Below are 21,050 nucleotides of genomic sequence, written 5' to 3'. Positions count from 1 at the left end.
TTACATTCGAAGAAAACAAAGACGAAAGAGGTAAATAGTTGAACAATGAAGGAAAGATCCTGATTAGTGTGACAAAGTCCCGTAAACTTGGTATATGTAGAACCTGTTTTCATTGTAGATCTTACAACAAACTGAGAAGAATATAGAACACGCAAAACTAACAAGGAGCTGAAATGGTTGTCCACACCTATACTGCTTCCTTCAACATTTTCTGAAGAAATGATTCTCATTTCTGATGAAGAAATATCTTTTCCTACAGAAGGAAGTAGACACTCCTTGTTACAGATGGACAACGACAACAACTATTTCTACTAATTACGAATTTAGGACAAAATTATCTGATATATACGTATGGATACACCCATCCTCTATCAATAATTAAAGCTAGGAGGAAACACTGGGGAGAAAATAAAAGGAAAACTTCTAAAAAAAGGAAGTGCATTATAGGACTGACACGGAAGTGTGTCCATTCAATACAGTCTGCAAGGGTGCTTTCGTGTGCGTTTACTGTATTGCGGTTGCAAAATTTCATTGGTTGAACAAATAACTCCTTTCTATGGAACATGTTATGAACAACATTACTTTTCCGATTTCTATACAAAATATCCATGATTGTTGTCTTTTTGATTGTTTATTGTTCAGCGCAAAGCAACTCAATGAATTATCTGTGCTGTGCCTACCACTGGTATCTAAACCTGATTTTTTAGCGTTATGAGATCTCATACTCACTGTCAAGTCACTAGAGGGCCACTCGTTTCGAAATACGCAGTTGCATAAAATAAACTGATGTTCTAAAACAAGAAAAATACTCTATATATTCAACTTACTCAGTATTCGTTAAATTAAAACCATATGAAGGGAAGTAAAGTTAATTATCAACAAGACTCACTAGAAGTACACGTTTTTAAGCGTACACATTGCGTATCTTATTTTAATCATTTATAAAATATTTTTCCTCACACCTGAAGATTAGGACAACCTGAAGTTATTTACGAAAGTTTGATTAAATATATTTTATTACTTTTAAGTGTATGGAATTTTACATGTTAATAAGTTTTGAAACTATTAAAGGCCTAAATGTTTGTTTCTCCGATCAGTGTTTTTGCTAATTGGAATATGTTTTAGCCAAAATTTAAAATTTTTTATAGTTAAATACTAACCTACGCGGTTTTCTACTCGTGCTGTGTACTCGTCACAGGTATCGAATACCATTTTAATGCTATAAACCGATAAACATACCAATGTGCCACCTGAGGAAAAATGTACAATTACTAGTCTTATGATAATCATATAGTGTTTTAAGTGTCTGTGAACCTACTAGATTCAACCTGGTGTCATACTCTTAATACGCAACTTTATATGTTTTAGTTTACGTAAAAAATAAATCTCGTATTATTTACAAAACATTTTATACATAAACTTGTATTACAGTTGTTACTTATCATAATTTATTTCGGACGAGCCTCCGATTTATTATGTTACGTACGTTATTGTATTACTATCTCAAATAACCAGAAATTTTAATTTTAATTTAGTGATTAATTAAATATTAATATGTATCCAATTTATAATATTTGCCAACAGGACTGTTACACACAATTTTCTTTTTTAATACAAATATATTTTAATATGCAAACGAAAATGCAATACAGTTTATAATAACGGATATTACTAACAGTTATTGCAAATACACAAGAGTTTTGCAATCTTACAGACAATACTAATTCTTATATTCATCCTAAAACTGAATATTTTATCGTACGATCCAGGCCCACAACAAGCAAATCAATTCTTTGTTGATACACCTGTTCACATCTTTCGACGACTAGCTAACATGAAACACCCATAAGTTTTCACCGACGACTATATCAAATGTCCTCGAAGAAATACTAACGTCCAAAGTTAATTCATTGAAATTGAACTGTTTGTAATATTCGAAATCTATAATGTTCCTGATCAAATTCTGTAATTTTCTGATTGATAGGCGTTCATCACAGTTATAGCTTCCAAGGCCTATGGCACACTGATTGTATGTGTTTTTTTCTGTTTCTCAGCTCACTGCTTTTATACGAACCACATGAGTTTCTTGAACAATGTTCGAAAACACTCTAGCGTTTTTGTGAAACAAATATGTTATAGAATATTCTACAAATTTAGAGAACAGGCGGGACTTGCACAATACACAGCCAACAATATACGCCATATCCATAAAAAACTACACTGAAGCAAAAGTAGGCACTAAAATAAATGTACAATAGTAAATCTGTTACACAATAATCTCATAAGATTAAGCAACTGGATTCTATGCAATAATACAAGTACCTGACTATTTAAAAATAAAATAAATGCAACATAACAATGAAGAAAAAACACATTCGCAAACATACATTTGTTCCCTCGTTCGGATATGAAATCATATTGATTAATTATGATTTTCCTGAGCTATTCTCTAAATGTGTCACTATTCGTGGTAACATTTAATTTCGTATTTATTAATCTTTAATTAATTTAGTGTTTGTAGTTAAGCGTGGATATTAGTGTTGTGCCCACCAAGGGTGTCGAAATCTGGTTTTTAGCATTAGAAGCTTTCATACTTACCGCTTTACCACTGAGGGAGGAGTATTCCTGCTTATTAGAATATCCAAAACACCATACTAATACTGTATATTGCTAAAACCTGACTTGTGTTTCACAGAAATATTATTGGGGAATAATTTAAACTCTATAACCTATGCTTATCTTTGATCAATCAGTTTTAACACAAATCAATAGAAAGAATGAATTTATTAAAGCAAGCCTGTCGGACAACAATATTTTTAGTCATATTTAGTACACGACGCGATAAAATAAAAGAACACTGATATGTCATTTTAAATGTCCTTGTACAAAACATCTTGAAAGTGTAAACATTTTCACGAATGTCTCGAAATAATAAGTAAATTGTGTCTCGATGTTTTGTTTTAAAAGTCAAAGGGTACTAAGGCATAGATTTAAATTTTATTTCTGTCTGAATTTCAAAATCATGTAAAAATTTTAAATTAATTATACATACTAAAGTAGTCTTCCTATTTGATTAAGTTATAAGAGAAAAAGCTACGAGAATCAAACATGACGTCATTTTATATAGTTGTGCATGATCTTTAATATTTCTAAATGCCCAAATGAGAGGGGATGTTTACTTCAAAAGTAATCGGTTTGTTTGTTTTTGAATTTCGCACAAAGCTACACGAGAGCTATTTGCTCTAGCCGTCCCTAATTTAGCAGTGTAAGACTAGAGGGAAGGCATCTAGTCGTGATGACCTACAGCCAGCTCTTGGGCTACTGTTTTGTCAACGAATATCTGGATTGACTGTAACATTATGACACCCCCACAGCTGAAAGAGTGAGCACGTTTAGTGTGACGACGACTCAAACACGTTACCCTCAGGTTGCGGATCGAGCGCCTTAAGCACCTGGACATACCGGGTCTGAAAGTGAACGGTTTGAGATGACCAAATTGAAGATTAGATTATTTGTGTTAATTTATTTAAACAGTACTCTACATAAGTGTTTAAGTGATGTAGAGTTTCTAGAAATGCCGGCTTTCTTCAACGAGCTTCTATTAATTTATTGCGTCACCACTTCAAGTTTAATGAATAAAATACAATAAAAATAATTACAAAATTTCAAGTGCATTTAACCTTTTAACGCTTAATCTTCCTATAATCAAGTTATCAAGCAAGACTCTTATATAACTAAAATTTTTCACGTATACCTATCTTAAATGAATTAAATAATGCATCTGTAACATATACGAGAAAATCGATTTAATGATTAAATTTAAATTAATTATTCTGAGGCATTGGACCACATTGCGCCAATGTTAGTGTAGCATGATGTGACAATTGTGTTTACGTAATGATTGTAATCAGAGAGGTTAGAATATTCAGTAGTCTATGAAGAAATTATACCATGTATTTAATACTGGTTTCAAAGTCAAAGGCAATTTAGTCATGTGCAGAAAACATTGTTTGTTTGTTTTGAATTTCGCCCAAAGCTACTCGAGGGCTATCTGCGCTAGCCGTTCCTAATTTAGCAGTGTAAGACTAGAGGAAAGGCCACCGCCAACTCTTGGGCTACTCTTTTACCAACGAATAGTGGGATTGGCCGTAACATTTATAACGCCCCCATGGCTGAAAGGGCAAGCATGTTTGGTATGAGAGGGGTTCGAGCCCGCGACCCTTGGATTACGAGTCGAGTGCCTTTACCACCTGGCCATGCTGCGCCATGTGTAGAAAAGTATCAATTCCCTTTGTAGTCATAACTATTGGAGTTTACTTTTGTTTTTAATTTTGTACGAAGTTACACTAGGGCTATCTGCGCTAGCCGTCCCTAATGTAGCAGTGTAAGACTAAAATAGCTAGTCATCACCACCCACCGCCAACTATTGGGCTACTTTTTTATCAACGAATAGTGGGATTGATTATCACATTAAAACGCCCGCACGGCTGAAAGGGCTAGCATATTCGGTGTGACGAGGATTGAAGCCTGCGACCCACTTAGAGTTTTATGTACAAACCAACTGCATTAAAACATATAGAAATACAGAAAGCATTTTATTATTTTAAGAATCCTGTCTAATTCCTATTACCTTAAAGATTTCCGAGCCCGAAAATAATCGTCGAGCAGGAATTTGATAGTGCTATACAAATTAAAACATAATTACAATAGAAAAACAAAAGTTATTTTCTAAAAATATTGAATAAAAAAATGAAGTGTTAACTGGGCTCTGTAGAAACCTGACCCCTGCTGGTTTACTGAATAATTCATGAATGCATAAGCTGATGGTTTGAGATAAAAGTTGTAAGTTGGATCTGATTGTGCTATAGTAATTCACATCGTGTTTGTGAATTAGTTTATCTGCAAACTCCTTTCACAGTCTTGAAGACAATAGAAACAAACTTGGAAGGCGAATTTTATGGCATAACTTTTCTACCGTTATTTATATGGGGTACAAAAAAGGTCACTGAATTCAAATCTGGCATAAAACTATGTATTCCTGGCACCTTCATGATCGGAGGGCGTCACTTTTGAAGCGATGTTCACACACTCCACTTAATTATAAATTAGGAAACGGTGCAATATTATTCAGGCTTTATTAAAAGAAACAACAAGACATTTTACTCAGTTGACCCAGCGTTATAAAAACGCTGAATTAATTTCGTCAAACACTGAGCACATTCTTTATTAAAATCTAGATAATATTATGTGATATTTTGATTTATAGATAACGTATGTCTCAAGATGCTTCAGTAGAATACGCAGAAATAATGTAATTCCATTTATATATAATTATTTAATTTCTAACAATATTTGTATTCACGTTATAGCCTAACAAATGTATTATATATATTGTTTCGTTCTTTACAATCAAACGACGACGCTATTTTGTATACAAAGAAGTAGTATGTTATGATAAAACGATTTCTGAGTCTCACCACATCGTTGGAGTCCGTGTCGCCTCATCCAATCATTCTCTATCTGATGACTGTGACTCTTGATGAGAACACTGAATCGTAGTTTTTCTGTTGGAAAAGACTCCGTTGTAAGACTGTCATGTCCAAAGCACTCTTCTTTTTACTCCCTACATGACCTCCATAAACTATCTAGTGAACGAGGACAACGATTTTCCAGCTGCTGTTTAAATAGTCTGTTTGTACAGAAATCCATAGGCGCTTGGTCTTCACTGGCTCGGAAGTAAAAGTTAAGGTCTATAGATCGAGTTTTAACGCAACAAACAAATAAACAAAAAGAAAGAAACGTGTTTTATCGGCAACTTGACCGTTATGTTTTCGTATGGAATAACATGAAAACTCGTTTCATTTCTCAGCTGTTTGACGCATGCAACGGTTGAACGGATATGTCGCGAAAGCAGCTTGAGTACACACGATTTGTGTCACTTTTAACGACGGATTATATTGCATACTGTTGCCTGGCACGGGTGAATGGATTTTACTATTTATCTTCGTGTCCATGGATTATCTTTAGTTACAACAATTTATACTTTTCTTATCACGGCTTAAATACGTGTTGCAGGTTTCTTTCTGAATAATCTTCTCCCCGAGTTGGAAATTCTAAAGCTGAAGAAGTATTTTAGAATCTAATGTATAAACATTTTGATTCGGAAAAGATTGTTAAATACCCTTCCCAAAAGCAATCTATTTTCGGTGGCGTCACACCACAGACAAAACGTCAATGTCCAAGTATAATTCTGATACATTCCATTCCACTACAACTCTATTTTGAGAGCTGCTATCAGGTGACTTGTTGAATTGCATATTTAAAATTATTATAATGTACTGTAATAAACCAGAAACAATCTATTGTTGTTTATACGAAACAGCTCTAGACACGTTAACCATTTTGTGTCGTTGTAGTTATTGGTTTAAATATTGACATTGTCTTTAAATTTAAACTTTTGTTTACTGTATAATATCCTCATTGACATACTTTGTGTGAAACCGAAACAATAGTTATTAAATTCGTATCTTTTTTACCAAAACTTTCTGATTTTAGAAGAAGAGCAACTACAACGAGAGATAGTTATGCTTATAACTAAAAAACTTGGCCCGGCATGGCCAAGCGTGCGACTCGTAATCTGAGGGTCGCGGGTTCGCATTCCGGTTGCGCCAAACATGCTCGCCCTTTCAGCCGTGGGCGCGTTATAATGTAACGGTCAATCCAGTGGGATTTATTCGTTGGTATAAGAGTAGCCCAAGAGTTGGCGGTGGGTGATGATGACTAGCTGCCTTCCCTCTAGTCTTACACTGCTAAATTAGGGACGGCTAGCACAGATAGCCCTCGAGTAGCTTTATGCGAAATTCCAAAACAAACAAACAACACAAACAAACAAACAAAACAAACTAAAAAACTTAGTGAAAAGCTGTTGTAACGGTAAGACGTACTGATTATCTAAGTGCTTAATACAAACTCAATATTATCTATGGAACGTGAGAGACATCTTCCACTTTAAGTAGTAACAGCATTTTTAGATGTGGATAATAATTTCTCATTCCCTTGAAGAGACTTATACATTAAATATAAATGTTTGGTTCAAAGGTGCTACAAAGATGTACTTTTCTCATTACGTCTACATCGAACGGTAAATGTCACAACGTTAAAAGTGCAAAATTATGTGTTAAAATATAGCACCAGATGCGGTGAATAACTGCATTTTTCGGCTTTCGATTAGGAAAACACTTCTCTCTCTTTGTGTGTTTATACAGTTTATGTCAGCTTATGTAAGTAATGTATGTTCGTGCAATAGAAAGGCTACGAAGATAAAATAAATGATAGACGGTGTAAACAAACACACGTCAAAACGTGGGATACATCTACACGTACGAACCACATCTTTTAAAATTAGAGAGTAAAAATATTAATGTTGAAAGTTTTTGCATTTTTTATTGTTGTTCTTTTAAATACTTTACAATATGAAGCTTACCAGTTTTTCATCAATCTCAGTTATTTTTTCATAAGGGTTTGTTGTTAAACAAGAAGCTACACAACGAGTTATTTGATTTATGCTCACTGCAAAAATCAAAACCCAAATTTTAGCGTGACAGTCACTCAAGTTTTTGCTGAGCCACTGTGTGGCTTTTCAGAAATGAAAAATGACAATGTGTTAAGAACCTCTAACAATTAAAAAGTGATTGGACTTGGTTTGGTTTGTTTGTAATTTCGCGAAAAGTCAAACGAGGACTATCTTCGCTAGTCATCCATTATTTAGTAGTGATAGACTAGAGAGAAGGCAGCCAGTCAACACCACCCACTTCCAAATCTTGAGCTGCTCTTTTACCAATGAATAGTGGAATTGACCGTGACATTATAACGCCCTCATGGTTGAAGAGCATTAGAATGGAACATAATATTTCTTTTTTTGTTATCATAGCTAATAAATTTAAAGTTGTTACTTGGTAAAGTAAAACAATAATGGGTTTTTCTATGTATTTCATACTGCCATTATATACTTGTTTGCTTTTCGAGTGAATTGTACTTTTACCTTGGTTGGAGGCTTTGTAGGGAACATCATATTCTCAGTTTTCACTTCTGGAGCTGTCATAGGGATCACCACCCTCGAGTGGAGTGGATTGCAATGGTTGTCGTAGTTATTATTGTGAATGTCTCTGCAAACTGGAATAGATGAAATCACAATGGTAACTCCAGCTTGACAAATTGCACCTGGTGTCATTGTAAGTGCTGGTGCCAGATCTGTTGAGTTCTGCACTTCTTGGCTACAGTGTAAGGCTTTCAATTGAGATATTAGATAGTCCTACTGTATGTATCCGCACACACAGAATGTCTGCTAGTTCTACTATCTAAACATTTTCTGACAAGGTATGTCGCCATACTATCAGTTATACTTTTTTTCCTTTTCAGAAAAGTTGGACATTAAGTGAGACCTGCTCTTGAACACTGAAGTATTCTCACCCATGGTCTTCTTCTCGATTCAGAAGTTCACTTGTCCTGACGTCAGAAAATCCAAGCTGATGGATGGCACAGTAGGTATCATGAGGTCACCTGAATCCATACTCCCTGAATTCATGGATGGTTACTATTACCAGTAATGAAATGGTTGATGTAGGTATGGGATACTCTAGTCTATCGAGTTAAAACTACCATCATGTCAGATACATTGTCAAAGAATATGTATTCATATATATTCGCTCTATATATGTATATAAAGCACAAAAAAATCTGTATGTCTGCTTGTTTGTCTGTCCGTTATTTAACTACTCTTAGGTCGCTATGTCAATCTTAACCAAACCTTGTGGGATGATAGATTGGAACAAGGGACTCGTTATAGGTGTTCAAAACCCCTCCACTCTTCCACTATTGCTCCTGTTGAGCATTTATTGTATTTGACGTAAGTTAACGTTAACTGCATTCATAAATGGGCTACGTCCTGATATTAAAAAAGTGTTATTAGAATATTTCTAACACAACATACACACAAACCGAACGTTTTATATATCTCAGAGAGTGCACTAGCATCCTCTATGGAGGAATGCAATGAAAATTAAAAACTTGCCATTATTCCAATGCTACATAAACTCAGCTGAAGTTCCTACTCCAAGAGTCAATATGACAAGGCTGATATGAAGAGCCGTTTTTTGAGTTATACGAACTTCCTACTTTAACCAGTAACCTTTCACCTTTGGGCCGTAAGAAACTTCTGCGGCCAATAATCAAATAATTAATTACATGAAACACCGTAGAAGTACATTAAGAGCTGAGTGTTGAAATCGGGTAATAGAAAGCACCCTCACCACCGCTATTTTATCAGCTACCTCTCCCTACAAAGTAATCATGACCATAACACAGTGTATACCTTGTTTTAAGTATACAAATATTCAGTTCTTAAAGCTTATATAAGATCTTGGGTGAGGTAATAATGAATACTAAAATAAAAGTTTATAAATAAATTGTGTGAAAGTTATGATTTTTTGTTATTTGTCGTACCATTCACCCTATGTTCTTTAACATTCATAATTCGGACAAAGGACGGGTACCTTAGCGTGTGTGATATAAATACAAAGCCAGTCCCAGTTATAGAAGGCAGTATATCACCATTCACAATTTCTTTACAGGATCTGGGGTAAAACAGCAATAAGAGTCAGATACATCAGCTGGCAAGTTGAAATACCAAGATAGTGAAAAGGTTGTCAAGTTGTATCTTAAATAGTAAAATTAATATTGAAAGTAGCATATCAAAAATACTTCCAATAGACCAGAGAAACTCAATCAAGAGTGTGTATGAAAATGGTTGTTGTCTTGAATCAAAACTAAACTTTATTTTGAAAAGTCCCTTCAAGACCAAAATGTGAAAACATTAAATAAAACCTTGGTTAAGTTCTGTGTTTACATATTTATCTTCACAGTATATAATGATTCCCACTATTTATGAATAGCTTTGTCAATGTAAGAATCAAATGATCTTGAGTTTGAGTTAATCTAGCTGCATTTGAGATCGTCATGAGCACCATGATAGTTCACAGCTACTCAGTAACCCAGATGCATTCCTTCCACCACTCTCTGAGTATTGAATCAACGGAGCAAAACTCTGGTAAAATAGAAATGGGAGCGGAGGCTTTAATGTAGTTATCTACAAGAAAGACAAACATTAGATTGAACACCACTCAGATGTCAGCTTAGCTACTCTGATCATTGACAAACATTAGATTGAACACCACTCAGATGTCAGCTTAGCTACTCTGATCATTGACAAACATTAGACTGAACACCACTCAGATGTCAGCTTAACTACTCTGATCATTGACAAACATTAGACTGAACACCACTCAGATGTCAGCTTAGCTACTCTGATCATTGAAACTCGATGCCATTAATATTTCGTTTCAAATATATGTCAAGTAAAGAGAATAATTTCTACATCTCACAGAAGAGTTGCACAGTCTTCATTTTCATCTGCAATGACTTGCTTTGCACTGTTATCAATGATTGTAAATTATTCAGAAAAACTGGGTATTATTGGAACATTTCAATCTTCCGTTATAATCACACAAAATATGAGTACACAAAGTTTACATTTATCCTACCACTTGCACTGTTTATGAACCTCATTTTACACCAATAGTTTCACTCAGTTAGATTTCAGACCAATACAACTGAAATGTTCTGTTCAAAGCTTGCAAAAAACAGGTAAAATCCTGTTTTCCTGCAAGAGTGGGGTGAGCCCTTTATTAATTGCACCCACTTCAACAAAATTCAATATCTTTTGGATATTCCAATCTTAAACATTTACACAAGTTTAAATGAAAAAAACAAACAAAAAAAGCTCACTGTTTCTTCAAATATAGGCCAGCTAATTTACTAAATGTATGCAGCGTTCGGATCAAACTCTAATATTCTCATTTAAATCTTTACTGTGTGTTATGTTGTCAGTATTATAAATGAGTATGTTAAGAGTTACCTATACGTATGTCACACAGAATACACAATCTTAAATGATATATTTGCATAGAGTGATATTGCGGTATCTACACATCACCACTTACAAACTAGCTTTTTTCATGTTACCTCAGACATGTGTGATATTACCATAGTAATGTACAAGGGCTACTTACATAAACTAAAAGTCCGTAGTTATAGTTTCGTAATGTTCTATAGTTTGAAAATCATGAAACTCAAGAATTTTGCAAGTTACATGAGTGGTTTGTTTTTTTGTTTTTCTTTAATTTCGCACAAAGCTACTCGAGGGCTATCTGTGCTAGCCGTCCCTAATTTAACAGTGTAAGACTAGAGGGAAGGCAGCTAGTCATCACCACCCACCGCCAACTCTTGGGCTATTCTTTTACCAACGAATAGTGGGATTGACCGTCACATTATAACGCCCCCACGGCTGAAAGGGCGAGCATGTTTGGCACGACGGGGATGCGAATCCGCGACCCTCAGATTACGAGTGGCACGCCTTAACACGCTTGGCCATGCCGGACCTACATGAGTGGTACTTCTACCACTCAATAAATGCATGATATATTACATCACTACCCAGAGGCTTGGAAACCAAGGCTCGCCATTTCAGTCATTAGAAGTATAACCAAATGATCATCTAAGTTTGATAATCAACTAGGAAATTACACAAGTGAACATTATTTGATAGTTTGGAGAGCAAGGATTATCGATTTATTTCAGTCATTCTTGTACAAGTCAACAATTGTCCTAGCTACTAGCTTGTTATATAAGTAAAGTGATAAGGAGGCCATTGTTAGTATTTCAGGCAACCTTTACAGTCCTGAAGCTCCTGATTCACCACTTGATGGAATAAAGCTCTAGGTTATACTACTTCAGTGTCATACATAATACTGTCTCCCCTCATATCTTCTCATTCCACACACTGGCGTGTCTGAAATAATCTAATGGTTACTCTCTCTCAATCAATGGAGGAGAGCTGTCTGCCTCACCTTCAACAGCTCATGTTGTTTCAACATGGATCTTTCCTTGATGGGTTCAAGACTCATTTCGCATAAAATGGCCTGTTTCTACAGAAAAGTCGCGTTGGCAAGCTGCAGAAGCTCTGTACTTGGACGAACATCGACTTAATTCTCAATGCCCAATGAAGTGTTTAATATAACTCATCTACCTGCCATACATATTTCAGGCATAGAAGATGTGAGTTCGATAATTGGCAATTAGCTGGTTTTCTTGCAGGAAAAATAGCACATGACATCCAGGACTATAAAGTTATTTTTCCTGTTTGCAATTTAAATAAGGGCCATGGGCCGCTACTTCTTAAGGATAGGCTCTCATTGCTCATAGAGCTTGAATATAAGGTATATTTCTTGTACAAAGTTGTAAGTTTAGCTACTAATCTCTCTCAAAGGAAATGCAGTACTTTGCTGCAATGCTAATATCCTTGGCCATTGCATCAAAATTTTCCCTACGTGGTATTATTGCTAAAATGGATTTTCTACAGAGTTTCCAGTTATACACTAATTGGAGATTCAGAGAATCATCGATTGTGGAATGTAATTCCCTCTCCTATCTACAATTAGGAGAATCGAAAACAACTCAACATTGAATGATTGGTAATAATATACAGAAATTCCCCAAATCCTAAAGTTTGTTTTACAGGGGCAAACCTGGCTTCATACACAAAAACAAGATTCAAAACAAAGCCAACAAAGTTGCACAAGAAACTCACTTTACCTACACGATTTATGTCGAATAAAAGTTGAGTTCTAGAGAGTAGCGGCCCCTGACCTTCGTCCAGTTTAGGGACAGGAAAGATAACATCTGAAATCAAAACCCCATGTTCCATCTTCCCTGTAATAAGTTAATTACTTGTCAATAAGCAAGCAACACCTTTTCTATTTTCAAAACATAGACAACTGAAGAATTACGTGAATATAAAATGGGGAACTTTGGAACCTTGTTGATTTGTTTGTAATTAAGCACAAAGCGATAGAATGGTCTTTCTTTGTTCTGCCCAACACGGGTATCAAAATCAGGTTTCTAGCGTTGTAAGTCCGCAGACACACCACTGTACCACTGGAGGGGAAGCAGAGAACTCTGAAAAACAACAATTATTACTGTCCTATACTTATATCAGCTAAACGTACCTTAGATCTAATTTTTAATGTATGTGAGATTTGACGATATAATTCCTGCAATATTGAACATATTCATATGGATATAATACGCTCTTTGTTTCTTTGTACTTGCCTTTTATGTAAGGTAGTTTGTTTGTTTTGTTTTTTCAGTTTGACAATAAGTCATTTATCTTACGTGTAGGCTTAAAACAATCCTTGCATCAGATTTCAGATTTCTAGATAACTCGTTAAGTCGTGGAAGTAGCATACTATTTTCTATAAATGATTTTTTTCCTACTTGTTTTCTGTCAATAAAAATACGAACACAATTTTGTAATTGTATGTCTAAAAACTTGTAGATAAATTACTTAAAATGTTTATATATATATAAGAAAACAGTAGGTTGTTATTTTGAATAAAGTTACATAATGAGCTAGCTATCTGTGCTCTGTCCACCATGGGTATCGAAATCCGGTTTCTAGCGTTGTACGTTTACAGACATACCGCTGTGCTACTGGAGGGTAAAAACAGTAGGAATTACAATAATAAATAACATTTGGAAGAAAAAATTATGTTCTTTCATCCAGCGATACAACCGATCAAATCATCAAATATTACAGGAAATTTCTTCTTGTGTTTTCTTTAAACAAGAGCAGACATTTTTATACTTTTAAAGAGGATTTTGAATCTAAACTAAGATACTGAAGAACTGATACATTGTCTAGAGGCATTAATCCTAAATGGTGTATATGTTGAAATTAATAATTTCATGTTTCCCTTATCATTAATTAGAGAGAAAAATCATTGTAAGTTCCTCCTATCTCCTTTTGTACTAGAAAGTATTATACTCAATGTGATCACCTAAATACATGAATTATTATAATTGGTTCATTGTCAAACCAAAAAAAAAAAACTGTTTTACGTAAAGATGTGTTTGTGTTTTTTTGTATAGTAAAGCCACGTCAGGCTATCTGCTGAGACCACCGAGAGGAGTCGAACTCCTGACTTTAGCGTTGTAATTCCGTAGACTTACCGCTGTACCAGATGGAGAGTTTTCATAAAGAACAAAACAAAGAATACCTTGCATTTCATGTGAATATGGCAGGAATTATATTGATCCAACTTCAAATTCATTAAGAATCATATTTAAGGAACATAATGATCATATGTACGGGAAGTAATTTGAAAGAAACTTGTCTTAAATACACTTTAGTTAAATTACAGGCATAACATAAAACATCAAACTAAGTTTGATATGCTGCGTGATTATATAAAACCTACACAAATTTTAAAAGTAGGAGATTTGGTTTAAAATCGTGATGGTGGTCCTGCCAGTTTTAGTATGATTTGGTTTACTTTGACCTTGTAATTTATTGTTTCGACTATATTATTTTTATATATCTCACTCCCTTCTGTTCTGTAACTATAACACGGGGTTACGCGTAACTATACAAAAGTTTTAGAAGCTCGTGTTCTTGTCGAAACATATCATAGTTTTAATAAATTATTGCGCGATTTTGATAATTGTTATCACCATTTTGCTAATATATCTTACACAAAGTGCTTTCCCAGACACATTCATAATTTTACTCGGTTAATCTTCAACGACAATTGTTAAAACGTTACTCACGAATCAAGTACACTTGAGAAGTTGAGGAGCAAAAAATATAATCACACTGAGACCGAAAAATTCATCAGTTTTCTTCAAATGTAATTAAATATTCATAAGTTAGATTATATCTTTATGTATATTACTGTTTGTTTTTATTTTGCCCCCCGCTAGTACAGCGGTATGTCTACGGATTTACAACGCTAATATCAGGGGTTCGATCCTCCTCGGTGGGCTCAGCAGATAGCCCAATGTGGCTTTGCTATAAGAAAACACAAACACACAGTTTTTATTTTTTTATAAAAATGACAAGAATTTTGGTATTGGAGGTCACATGAGAGGAGTATGGAACCTATGAATATGGCGTTCTTTTCAACTTATCATGTGTGAAAGCTAGTTGTTTGGCTCCTCAGTCTCGTGCCAGTCTCGTGTATTCCATACATGGGCATCAACTTCAAAGTATAATTTGATTGGACGCCACTGAATACGAATTTTGTAAAACTACTCGCGCCGATAACAGGATCAACCAATTGAAAACGCTCGACAGAAAGTGGTCGGTTGATTCATATTACCAAATATGGTATAGAACGATAACTATGCATGTTGAATTCCGTGTGTACGAGTACATTAGAAGTGATAAACGAGTATTACTTTTTCAAAATACTACGCACTTTTCAAATTAAAAATGTGTTTTTTTAAAAATTGCACATTTTAAAATATTGAAAGAAATAAACTATAAGTAAATTTTAATTAGCACATAATACCCAAAATGTAATTAATTTAAAATATAATTTATTTACATTTACGAGAAACCTCAAGTTATGAAACTTTTACAAATTTAATCATAGCGTAATAATGATGTTTTTTACACATATTACCTGTTTATCTAGTTATCATATATGCCCTATGTGTTTTAATCTTTTTTTTTCGGAAAATTATATCAGGTTTTGTTAGCAAGACCAGCCACTGGCGGCGCTAGTATCTGACGGGATGTTAAATAGATGTATATACGTACGCGAAACAGGTAGAGGGCAGTACTTTGAGTTTCTCGCTTGGTACGAGTGGTGGTTGGTACTAATTTATCTGAAAACTTCTGAACATGTGTGAAGAGGACGTAGCCGCTCTTGTGGTGGATAATGGTTCTGGAATGTGTAAAGCCGGCTTTGCTGGAGATGATGCTCCTCGTGCTGTTTTCCCATCGATTGTGGGTCGACCAAGGCATCAGGTAAGAACATAGGTTTTATTCGTGAACGTATTAAATAATGAGATTGTAACCGGTTTCGAAAACATCCTTTTCTGTAGGAGTACTTGAGTAAGTATATGTTTGAATAAAATAATATTTGTTATGGTATTTATTTTTCACTTTTTAATTCAATAACAACACTTCTCTAATTTGCTCGCCAGCGGTACAGTGGTGTGTCTGCGGACTTGCACCGCTAGAAACCGGGGTTCTATACCCGTTGTTCGTAGAGCACATATAGCCCTTTGTCACAGTTTGTGTAGTTTTACCCTTAACAGCAACAACACCTGATTTTACAATATACAATTGACGCAAGATGTACTTGTTTAATGTATGTGTATTTTAATCTTTGGATGTTTAATTCGATAGTTCATTTTAACCCTTAAACGGCGGCCATCATCAATCGATGCTGCAACCTACAAAATTTTCGCCGTTTAAGGATTAAACAGTTTTTACACTTCTCGCTAATGGTAACTAGTCCTGAAACTATTTCATACTAGCAACATGGTCATGCTGTTGTACGTATTGTTAGGTTTCAAAAAGGACATCTGTTTCTTTGGTCCTTATTATAACTTTTTGTACATAGCACTTCGTTTGAAGCTTCCAAATATTACTATTTTGTAGTTTTAAAATATTTGGTGTATTTGTGATTTTCGGATAACTCCATTTGTAGTGGATTCGTTTGTTGAAGTAGATATATTACCAACTTTATATAAACTTATCTTTAGACTTTGGGTGATTTTTGTTACTCTCGATAATTTGGAAAAAGTCAAATGTTTAGAATTCTAAGTGCATTTCGCTGTAAAACTATTAACATTTTAATTTCTAGACAGTACAAACAAATTTGTTTTAAACTCGTTTAATTCAAGTTAAACTTAACTCCTTGCACTGTATAATATGATTACGGATATTCAGGTTCCATAATCATATTGGTGAGATTAAAAGCTTAACACATCACTTAAATGACCTTTTTAAAAGGCGTTAGTGTAAAGAGGAGAATAAGTTCATGGAACTTAATCGCAACAATTAACATTGTACATTTTCTAGCCAAATATATAATAAACAATAATTTGTCATCGCAAAACATTTATTTCATGGCACATTACAAATTAATACTTTTTGTTTACACAGGAATATTTAATATAAAATCTGAATAACTTGTTTTCGTTTTTCTTCCTGCAGGGTGTGATGGTAGGAATGGGTCAGAAAGACAGTTATGTCGGCGATGAAGCCCAAAGTAAGCGTGGAATTTTGACCCTGAAATACCCAATTGAACATGGCATCGTTACAAATTGGGATGACATGGAAAAAATCTGGCATCACACTTTCTATAACGAGCTTCGTGTAGCACCAGAAGAGCACCCAGTCTTGCTAACTGAAGCTCCTCTCAACCCTAAAGCTAACAGAGAGAAAATGACCCAGGTGTGTGTAGTGTTTTTCCAACCGAAACCGCTATATTTGAAAATGATGTAACATTGTTGGTTTTTAATTTTGCGTACTTTGTATGTCAAGCTAGTAGAACATATTTGTGTATTGTGTAAATAAAATTAATGTTAAATTTTTGGGTGCAGATTATCGAAACTTGTCAAACCACTTTCATAAAACCTGCCATATAAAGTACATGAATTATTTGGTGCATACATATTTTAAATGTGACAATGAGTTGTTACGAAATTTGAAATAAGTAGCTTCTTAACTGATTTTTTTCAGATTATGTTTGAAACTTTCAACACCCCTGCTATGTACGTTGCTATCCAGGCAGTGCTTTCTTTGTATGCTTCTGGGCGTACAACTGGTATAGTTCTAGACAGTGGTGATGGAGTATCTCATACTGTACCTATCTATGAAGGCTACGCCCTTCCTCACGCCATCTTACGACTGGACTTGGCTGGTCGTGATCTCACCGATTATCTGATGAAGATCCTTACCGAACGAGGGTACAGTTTCACCACTACTGGTAAAGTATTTTGTTGTGATTTAAATCTCTCATGGATTTGGTTAGGTTGCACTTGTTAAGGTAACGCTTATCTCTAGGATTGAAGTTGTCGAAATGTTGTCAGTATATTACACAATTGTCCGTATTCAACTGATTACACAGGTCTGCGATGGTTTTATTGTTTTAATTTTTACACATTCAACATAAATTCGTGTACATAGAATCTAAAAATTATATCCATATTTCTTCATCTCGTATTGGTTCTTCTACTTGTTCATAAGTGAATCATTGAAATCGGGTCACAACATTTTTACAATTAAAGCGTTTGTAACTACTAGCTGTAGATTTCTCTATACCAATCGCGACGTGTCTCATTCATCGTTCCGGATTCCAAACATTAGTGTTCATAGTTGTAAACGAAATAATTTAATTCGGTAAGAGTTAGTGTTTTTAAAGTCCCAATTTGCAATATAAAAAAATCTTTGCTTGATAAAGAAAATTTTAATTTGCGTAGCAGAATTATGGAAAATCCTCCTGTTAAAACCAAACTTTTATCCAGTTTAAATTCGTAGGCCTGTCTTATTAGTCTCATCAGTTTAACTGATAAGTGTATACACTACCATTTACGGAGTAACCATTTGTTCTGAATGATTTGAAGATTCAGTTCTAACTACGTCTTCAAAATAACTTATCAGTTTCACACTTCAGATCCCCCATGTTTGAATGTCGAGTGAAATGTTTTTTAATTTAGCATCTTTAATTTGCATCGTTCGCTTTCTCTTTTAGCTGAAAGAGAAATCGTACGCGACATCAAAGAAAAACTATGCTATGTTGCTCTGGACTTTGAAAATGAAATGACCACTGCCGCTTCATCTTCATCACTGGAAAAATCCTACGAGTTGCCCGACGGCCAGGTAATAACTATCGGTAACGAAAGATTCCGTTGCCCTGAAGCTATGTTCCAGCCCTCCTTCTTGGGCATGGAATCTTGCGGAATTCAAGAAACTACCTTCAACTCCATCATGAAGTGCGACGTGGATATCCGTAAGGACTTGTATGCCAACACCGTACTGTCCGGAGGAAGCACGATGTTCCCCGGTATCGCTGATAGAATGCAAAAGGAAATCTGTGCTCTTGCCCCTAGCACAATGAAAATAAAAATAATAGCTCCTCCAGAAAGAAAGTATTCCGTCTGGATCGGAGGCTCCATCTTGGCTTCTCTTTCCACGTTCCAGCAGATGTGGATTTCTAAACAAGAATATGATGAATCTGGTCCAAGTATCGTCCATCGCAAATGTTTCTAAATGCAACAGTCTGGTTAGGGGGTTGATAGTACTAATTTTTGAAGATTTCTTTTGGGAGTTTTTTAAGTTATGGAAAAAGTATGTGGAACATTAAGATGAGATTAAGTCCGAAGCACTGTTCTATAGTGTATTTTGTTCTTATGTCTTACCATCAGTGAGTTTTCGAAACAAACCTGGAGATCAGTGATTTAAGAAACTTACACTCTAACGTTTTTGTTTATTTACTTTGGTTTTGTTACCGCATTTGAACCATAGTTACATCTTTTCACTCTAATGGCTTGCCTTGTGTTTTGCACGGAATTATCCAGATAACTATATTACTATTTGTATTAAACGTATGACATGGAACTGTCAATTGTGCATTTAATATGTAACGAATTTCCTGGTACACGTAATTTCCGAGAATCTCGTTAAGTGTGAATTTCACCTTCGAATATTTTGTTATATATAGTTTGAATTTTGTTGTACATTTAGACTAAATAAAACAAGTTTGGTAAGAAATTCTTGTTTAACCTGTAAATTTATCAACTTAAGTGACGTCATTGAATGGTTTCCAATTTGGCATGTTTATTATTTTACGCTACTTTCACGTTTGACTTTGTATTACCTAAAGCGAAGTTCAATAGTTATTTACAAGAAAAGGCACTTCATACATCAAACAGACACGCAGTCAATTTTCACTTAAACATATTCACATATAAAGGGAAATTGTTAAGGTAGTTTTGTCCAAATCACATTACAGCAGTCCTGTATTTAACATATTTAAATTTCGTTTGTGCACGAGTTCGCGTGAATCTTTAACTATTTACAAATATTTTGAATTCAAAACCAATTAACTAGTATAAGTAACTGAACTATTGAAAGTTGATACTGCAACAAATAATGTGTAGTAGCAAAGAAATGTAACACTACCTATCAGCTTTCATAATGCCAACGAAAACACTTCGTTGAAAGATTATGAACCACGTGTTTCTAACAAAAAAATTTGTGTTAATAGTGTTAAATAAAAAATTAGAACGCTAGTCCAGTGGTATTAACTCTCTGATTTTTCATTTAACACTAAAATTCTTTGGTTAGAAACATGTAGATCATATTCTCTTATATGATCTAAGTTTTGTTAGAACAGTGTATAGTTTATAAATTCTACTAAATCAATGGAAATATGCGACTTTCTTGTATTAAAGGGTTCTATTGTGTAGTTACCATTAGTTTAAGAGTTAGTGGTTTGAAGGTAGATTCATTAGTGAAAATCTTGTTAAATGCTCAATAAAGTGGGAAGTGATTTAACTGTTTTGCATATACGTATATTGAAAAATGGTTTTAAAGATAGAAATGCTGACCTATTACATTAAATACATAGGTTTGCTAGTATCGGCAATACAAGCTCGTGCATTTATTTCATAAGTTAGCTTACACAAATATCGCTCGTTGCTGAAGTACAGGTGGTCACAAACAAATACCACACACACATACGCAGGTGTAAACGTTGACGTTAATGCTGGGCACAAATGTTCAACATTACCCAGCATTCCACAGTATTGCCAACTCCCCTTGCGAAGTTCTATTTCATTACCTTATATGGTCATGTCGAAGCAGAACATCCGGCGATGACCTCAGCAAGCAAACTTAGCGGAAGACTGTGTAGTAGACTCAACTTATTGATTCACGTCTACTGGGCATGGCTCTCGTGGAGTGAATAGGTTTGATCACGCATGGGGCAGAGAAGGGCGGATAGTACTGTGGGGTTGAGGTTATCACGTGAGAGGGCATACCAGTTGTATGTATACCAGAAATGTTGATTAAGAAAAAACATTATCATTAGGTTGAATGAACTTTTTTCGTTAACATAAAATTATGAACATTAATCACA

General features: G+C 34.8%; 1 protein-coding gene across 1 annotated transcript; it reads left to right on the top strand.

Annotated features, from left to right (window-relative positions):
• The first annotated feature begins 15,697 nt into the window (after window positions 1-15,697).
• Window positions 15,698-19,681, top strand: LOC143246268 (actin-11). The gene is made up of 4 exons (XM_076492719.1): window positions 15,698-15,925; window positions 17,123-17,362; window positions 17,651-17,897; window positions 18,663-19,681. Exons 1-4 carry the CDS (start codon window positions 15,800-15,802, stop codon window positions 19,178-19,180), a joined length of 1,131 nt encoding a protein of 376 aa, XP_076348834.1. The 5' UTR covers window positions 15,698-15,799; the 3' UTR covers window positions 19,181-19,681.
• The last annotated feature ends 1,369 nt before the right edge of the window (window positions 19,682-21,050 follow it).

This window comes from Tachypleus tridentatus, chromosome 3, assembly GCF_004210375.1.
Source record: "Tachypleus tridentatus isolate NWPU-2018 chromosome 3, ASM421037v1, whole genome shotgun sequence".
Classification (NCBI taxonomy): Eukaryota; Metazoa; Arthropoda; class Merostomata; order Xiphosura; family Limulidae; genus Tachypleus; species Tachypleus tridentatus.
This window is presented reverse-complemented; position numbering and strand designations above follow the sequence as displayed.